At 44.7% G+C, this 7,816-nt stretch overlaps 1 protein-coding gene across 1 annotated transcript; it reads right to left on the bottom strand.

The window, feature by feature from the left end:
- Positions 1-1,070: 1,070 nt before the first annotated feature.
- Positions 1,071-1,658, bottom strand: ARL14 (ADP ribosylation factor like GTPase 14). The gene has a single exon (XM_030576203.1). It carries the CDS (start codon positions 1,656-1,658, stop codon positions 1,071-1,073), a length of 588 nt encoding a protein of 195 aa, XP_030432063.1.
- Between the last annotated feature and the right edge of the window lie 6,158 nt (positions 1,659-7,816).

Genomic DNA, 7,816 nt, shown 5'->3' with positions numbered 1-7,816 from the left:
TACCCCTCTTCAGTCGGTGGAAACGCTCCTGGTGAGGATGCGCACCACTGACCGAAGGAGGTTATTGTGGACATCAGCCACTGCAGTAATTAACGTGTTGACTGTTAAGTCAACCTAATATAAGTCGACTTAAGATTGTACTGTAGAGATAGCCTAAGTCTTGGCAAATGTTTGTCCATGCTTTCCAAAAACAAGAGAAAGAAATTTCATTGGTACTAGGCAGTTCATTTACAATGTTCAAGTAAACTGCCCACTAACCTTCAAGGTACAGAACTCAGCAGAACTCTGTTTGTAGTCACTGAAGTTGTGGGAGAGTATACAAACTTGATTGGGATGAAGGATTCTCACATTGCAAAAAAATCTATATACTGGCTGTTTGTCTGTATTTAAGTACCCCTGCAGGTGCTCTACACAGCTTTGAAAAACTTGACATTTGAGATTGTCCAGTGCATTCTGTTCTTTGTACTCAAGTCTTGCCAGCAGATCAGATGCAATGTTGTACACTTCTGTTAGTAATGTCGATCGTGATTCAAATTTAAGTACTGTCTAAACAAGTGGAATTGCTTTTAAGTATTGGTAAAATGATATGAGTTAAAAATAAATTAGCTATCAAAATTACTTTCTAGTGCAAGAATGTATATATGCCTGTATAATAAACATATTCACAAAGCACTTACAAATACAGTATGTTATATAATATGAAATAATGTTTTTTACTTTTTCTTTGCTTGCTCAATGACCCATTTATCTCAGCTCTTGTACATTTTGTGTAATTAAACAAGCATAAATAAAATGACTGTAGTACATTTAAAATGTTTAAATGCACCTTTTTACTATTATATCATGCAGTTTAACTCTGCCATATATCTGGACTTAGGCTACATATGTGCCATTTAATTAAAATGCTGTGAAACAGTAGTTCTGAAAGAGTATGCAGTAATTTAGCTTGCTCTGACTACATTTTGCTATATAATAGTCTTCTAAAAGATCTGCAGAATTCAATATGCAGATTTAATTCCCATAATAAACTCTCCATGTTAGCTTTCCCTAGATTGGGCTAATGAAGACTCTTACAACTTTTCATCTTGCCTGAAAATTGTAAAAGCTTCTTCTCTTGATTTTTTGCAGTTTTTTGCAAATGCTGTTATTCTCTGGAATGCTTCTGCCAGACCTTCCCCAGTGATCGCACAACAAGGCTGTACATACCAATTTCTATCACTGCAATGTTTCTGCATGTTGAATTTCCTAGTTATTTCCTCAGCGTTCAAAGCTCCAGGAAGATCCTGCTTGTTAGCTAACAAAACAATAGGCACATTCTTTAGAAATTCATTCTTTAAGAGAAGTTCAAATTCTTTCTTTGAATCTTCCAGACGTTGCTTATCAGTGCTGTCCACAATGTACACTAGGCCATCTGCATTTTCAAAGTAATTGCACCAAAATGTCCTCATTTTCTGTTGCCCGCCAACATCCCAGATTGTTATAGCAATATTTTGCCCTGTTTCAATCATCTCCACGTTAAAACCGATTGTTGGGAGTGTTAGGAAAACATCATTAAACTTTAACTTGTACAATAGTGTAGATTTCCCGGCTGAATCGAGTCCCAGCATTAATACCTTAGCTGGTTTGACTTTGGAGTGTTTGGAACTCAGCAGACCCATTCTTGCTGTAATTATCTGTATTATGTCTTAAAGATGTTATTTCTTCTGTAAGGGTGATTTTTGTCAGAAAGCCCTTCTTTCTCCATAAGATGAAGCAAAAAAAGTAAAAGAAGAGGAAGTGGAGAAGAGGCTTTGTGCTATGAAGAAAGAATAAGCCTTTGTGTATTTATATAGAGTCCTTATCAACTTGATAATAGGCAAACAGTATTTTATGAAGGTGCAATGTTCACTGCCTAGCCTATGGGTGGAGCAGACATGAGAATATAATAATTAGTCACGGAGCCCAAAGGTTACAGTATTTCTGAACATGCTGAACAGTGGCAATGCCATACTTATATAAAAAGCCTGCTCTTGTGGTTTATGGGCTACTTAGATATTATAAGAGGAGGAGGGCTAGCTCAGTGGTTTGAGCATTGGCCTGCTAAACACAGGGTTATGAGTTCAATCCTTAAGGGGGGTGGTGGTTTGGGAACTGGGGTAAATATCTGTCTGGGGATGGGTCCTCCTTTGAGCAGGGGGTTGGACTAGATGACCTCCTGAGGTCTCTTCCAACCCTGATGTTCTATGATTTTATAAACATATAAAACAGTGTTCTAGACACTGAACAGGCAGTGGATTTGTAACAACACACAGAGCATATGCTTGGAAATCACCAATTTTGGAGTTCTAATCCTGACTTACTGTGTGGCCATGAGAAAAAACACTTAACCTCTCTCCCTCAATTTCCCTTTCTGTGAAACATGAATAATAATTCTTACTTACTTACTTCATGGGTGGGTGGAAGTGTTGCATGGATTTCTGATCATTTCAAAAGTACAAAGATGACAAAGTTCCTGGTCTGATCATGCAAACCCTCCTTATTTGAGTTGTCCCATGACCTAGAATAAGACATAACACAATGAGTGATAATCACAGACAATGAGGGTTATAAGTACAACAAATACATTAACTAACTAGTTAATGTTTGTATGGGACATTGAATGTTTATGGCTTGATCTTCAACAGTGCTCAGCACTCACAACTCTCACTAATGTTAATAAGAGTTGTAGGTGCTTGGCAAGTCAAAAGAAGAGCCATAAAGTGGTATATCCATAATATTATTAATAATTATTAGAAGGAAAGCATTTTACAGAGGATTTTCAGGCCCTAACTGCACTGGCCTTTAAAATCTGCATGGATGTGTGCCAACTCTTTTACACACTGTTTCACCTAAACTGGTTTCTAATATAATTGATCAGGCTATAGCAGCAAAGAGTCCTGTGGCACCTTATAGACTAAGAGACGTATTGGAGCATGAGCTTTTGTGGGTGAATACTCCAATACGTCTGTTAGTCTATAAGATGCTCCAATACGTCTGTTAGTCTATAAGACGCCACAGGACTCTTCACTGTTTTTACAGATCCAGACTAACACAGCTACCCCTTTGATACTTATCAGGCTATGTTGACCAATTCAAAGCATAATAGTCTAAAGCAGGGGTGGGCAAACATTTTGGCCCAAGGGCCACATTGAGTTTCAAAACTGTATGGAGGGCCAGGTAGGGAAGGCTGTGCATTCCCAAACAGACTGGCCCCCATCCCCCCGTCCGACCTCTCCCACTCCCTGACTGCCCCCCTCAGAGCCCTCGACCCATCCAACACCCCCCCCACTCCTTGCCCCCTAACTGCCCCCTCCCTGGACCCCCTGCCCCTAACCACCCCAGGACCCCAACCCCTATCCAACTCCCCTGCTCCCAGTCCCCTGACTGCTCTGACTCCTATCCACACCCCCACCCCCTGACAGGCCCCCCTGGGACTCCCATGCTTATCCAACCCCCCATCCCCTGATCGCTCCCCCCACAGAACCTCCACTCCATCCAACTGCCCCCTGCTCCCTGTACCCTGACTGCCCCTGGGGACCCCCTGCCCCTTAGCCAATCCCCTGGCCCTGGCCCCCTTACTATGCCGTTCAGAACACCATGTCTGGCAGCCGAGCTGCCCGGTTGGAGCTACACACGCTGCTGCGCTGCCTGGCAGGAGCGCGCAACCTGGCTGCCCAGAGCGCTGCCCACGCAGCGGCATGGCTGTGGGAGAGGGGAGACAGTGGGGGAGGGGCCAGGGGCTAGCCTCCCCAGCTGGGAGCTCAAGGGCCGGGCAGGATGGTCCTGCGGACCGGATATGGCCCGCGGGGCGTAGTTTGTCCACCTGTGTCCTCAAGAAACATATTTTTAGTTCATTCATTTACTCCTGCTTATTCATTACCTGAAGGCATCGTCTTTGATTGTAACATCAGCGTTGGTTGCTGAGGAAGTTATAGTCACAAACAGCAAATTTGTTACATTTGTGTCTAATTGTTTATAAAGGTGCTCTGCCTCTCAGAGTCAGCATACATACCATCTGATACAGCCCTTGATAAGATGCAACTTTGCCTGAAATCATAATCTTCTGTTTGTTTCTGTATCATCACGCCCACAGTGACAACTTGTGATGGTACAACAAATAAAGATTTTGTTTTTGCACCAATATGCTAGGCAACGGAACAAGGTGGGGAGAGGGGACAGAAGCCAAATCAAGAGAGTCTAATTGTTTCTAAACAGTATGACACTCATAGTTTTCCAGAACTTTCTGTGGCGCTACATAGGGATCAAGCCTTCAGTGATCTTCCCCGGGGCTCTTTTAAATGTTGCAGTAATTTAGAACTATATTGAACACCCAGAAGTATTATTAGTTAGGGTTACCATTTATCTCCACCTAAGTAACATACTATACAGAATCACTAGTTTTCTTTTACAAATGTTCTGTGTTTTCATTATTAGTGGAATTGGGACTCAAATGCAACCTCAAAACTGGACAGAGCCTATTTTCCAAATCTGGTTCAGATGCAGGCCAAGGTGACAGAAATCTCTCAAGAATAGTTTGTGAGATTTTGGTGCTGTCAAATGTAAACCTAAATCCTAGCCATGGGATAGCTGCATGTTGATGAGCAGCCTATTTCAATGCAAATACCACCTCCTTGGCCCAAAGCTAATTATTATTTACATAGAAAATTCCAGAGCTTGAGCTACACCCTTTTCAGTGAACTCTGAGCCTGGTCTTGTAATGTGCTGAGCACCTTCAGTTATGAAGTCTGTTGTAGATGTTAGGGTTCCCATCACCTTTCAGAAGATGTCAATGCCTCAGAGGATCAGGCCGATGTTTCTATTTAGAATTAAACAATTTTGTGGTGTCTTACTGCTTTCAAATAAATAAAACTTTGAGTCTCAGGTCCTAATAGACAAAGCAAGTCCTAGTTTTTCCTTATAATTTCTTTTAAATGATAGAGCCACTCAAGGTGATTGTCCTAAAATGTTACATATGATTAATTTATTTTGATTCATTAACATGAAAAGGACCTATCTATTGATCTAGACATAATTGTAAATACATTTGTTATTACAGCTCCTTTTATTATCATCCTTACTCCAGTAATTATGCCAGACCCTTAACTGTCAACAGGCAGCCAAAGTAAAGATTGAAAGAAATTCCTCCCTCTTTCATCACTAACTGCTGTCATAATGCTCATCCCTCTTCAAAACCTAGAGAGAGAGCAGAGCAGCTTTGTAGCTGGGCAGTGAATTTAAAGTGAAGGGGCCTTCATAAAAAACATCTAGTAAGCAGAGGAGAATTCTGTGAGAATTCTAAAGCACGGTGAGACAGAAACTTAGGGTATGTCTACACTTATCTCAGAAGCAATCAATCCAGCCGGCGTCGATTTATCGTGTCTAGTGAAGACACGATAAATTGACCGCCGAGTGCTCTCCTGTTGACTCTGGTACAGTAACTCCTCACTTAACCTTGTAGTTATGTTTCTAAAAAATGTGACTTTAAATGAAACGATGTTAAACGAATCCAATTTTCCCATAAGAATTAATGTAAATGGGATGGGGGGGAGAGGTTAGGTTCCAGGGAAATTTTTTTCACCAGACAAAAGACTATATTTTACATACACAGTCTATATACACAGTGTAAGTTTTAAACAAACAATTTAATACTGCACACAGCAATAATGATTGTGAAGCTTGGTTGAGGTGGTGAAGTCAGACGGTGGAAGAGGGTGGGATATTTCCCAGGGAATGCCTTAGTGCTAAATGATGAACAAGCACTTGGTTGAGCCATCAAGGGTTAATACATTGTTGTTAATGTAGCCTCACACTCTACAAGGCAGCACAAATGGAGGGAGGGGAGACAGCATGGCAGATAGAAACAGAAACACACCATGTGTGAGAGAGAGAGATGTGCATTGCCCCTTTAAGAATGCTGACCCCACTCTAAGTACATTGCTCTTTTAAGTAGATCAGCAAGTTGAGACAGCAGCTGCTGCCAGCAAGCTCCCTCCATCCTGAGCCCTGTCGCGTGACATCCCTCCAGGGCTGGTGCAAGGATGTTTCGCGCCCTAGGTGAAACTTCCACCTTGCAGCCTTCCTCCCCCCTGCCCCTGCCCTGAGGTGTCCCCCTACCCCCTGCGGCAGCTCCCCACCCTCCCCCCACCTTGAGGCAACCCCCCCCATCCCAGCTCACCCCTACTCTGCCTCCTCGCCCGAGCACACTGAGGTTGCTTCACTTCTCCCGCCTCCCAGGCTTGCGGTGCCCATCAGCTTAGGGGCAGCAAGCCTGGGAGGTGGGAGAAGTGAAGCAGCTCACCCCTGCCCCCAGTGTGCTTGGGGAGGAGGTGGGGCAGGGGTGAGCTGAGGCGTGGAGTTCCCCTGCATGCCGCCCCCCCCCACTTGCTTCAGGCGGCCTTCCTCGTGATCCCCTGCCCCAGCTCCCTCTGCCTAAATGCCAGCAGTGACCGGAGCGCCCAAAGATCCAGCTGCCGTGGTCGCTGCTGAAGAAAATGCCGCCCCCCCCAAATCCTAGCACCCTAGGCAACCGCCTAGGTCGCCTAAACTGTTGCACCGACCCTGCATCCCTCCCCCACACTCTATAGAGAAGGGGTAAGTGGGGGGCAGGAGCAGGGGGGAGAGGGACACTCTAACATTAGCCCCCCTCCTTCCCCAGGTCCTCCCACCCCCAGCAAGCAAGAGGCTTCCAGGATCTATGATTCTATGTAAGAGCAGCTTCAAGGCAGAGGGCAGGATTGGCACATGGCAGTGGGAGGAGGTCCAGCTGAACTGCAGGCAATTGATAGCCTGCTTGGTGGCTGCCGCGCAGGGCACTTAGGGGAGCGGGGAGCTGATGGGGGGGGTTCTGGTACACCCAGGTTCCAAGCCCCCCACCAGCTAGCTGCAACGAGCTGCTCTTTCTGCAAGCAGTGGACGAAGTAGGTGGCTGCCAAACAACATTATAAGGGAGCATTGAGCAACTTTAAATGAGCAGGTTGTCTAATTTATCAGCAATGTAACAACAAAATGAGGTTAACTGGGATGACTTTAAGTGAGGAGTTACTGTACTCCACTGGAGCGAGAAGTGTAGGCGGAGTCGAGGCGGGGAGCAATAACAGTCGACCTACCACAGTGAAGACATTGCGGTAAGTAGCTCTAAGTACGTCGACTTCAGCTACGCTATTTTCATAGCTGAAATTGCATAATGTAGACCGACTAAGCTTGTCCCCCTCCCCCAGTGTAGAGCAGGCTTTAGGCATGATAATGCTAAGCATCGACATCCCCAACTTTAGAATCACTGGGCATCATGATGAAAGAGAATGACTCTATAGCCTGGCAGCCAGAGCACTTAGCCACCATGTGGGAGATTCAGGAGGTGGTTTTCCTACTCCAATGATACTTTATTATTTATCCACAGTGGAACAGCTTCAACACATCAAACTATCCCATAGCGCAATAGTTAGGTCACTCCCCTAAGAGATGGCAGATCTCTGTTCAGATCTCTTTTCCCACTCAGATGGAGGGGAAACTTGAACAAGGGTGAGTGCCCTAACCACTGGGCTAAAAGTTATGAGCATCCTCTACATCACAGCTGTTTGGGGGAGCTTGCGTGCAGGGCCCAATCCCATAAGCAGGCGCCGAGGCTGCTTACCATATTGGACCCCAAAGCCAAGTTAGGTGAAGGAGTGTGTATCTTCCCCTGGTTTGTCCATTGCACTGGAATGTAGGCATCCAGACACATAGAGTGATTCTGCAGTATATATGTTCAGAGGTAGAAACTGAGGTACCTACCAGGTTTCTGAATACCAATGGCATCTGA

The sequence above is a fragment of the Gopherus evgoodei genome, chromosome 9, assembly GCF_007399415.2.
Source record: "Gopherus evgoodei ecotype Sinaloan lineage chromosome 9, rGopEvg1_v1.p, whole genome shotgun sequence".
NCBI classification, from domain to species: Eukaryota; Metazoa; Chordata; order Testudines; family Testudinidae; genus Gopherus; species Gopherus evgoodei.
Note: the sequence above shows the minus strand (reverse complement) of the source record. Positions and strands in the feature narration are given on the sequence as shown.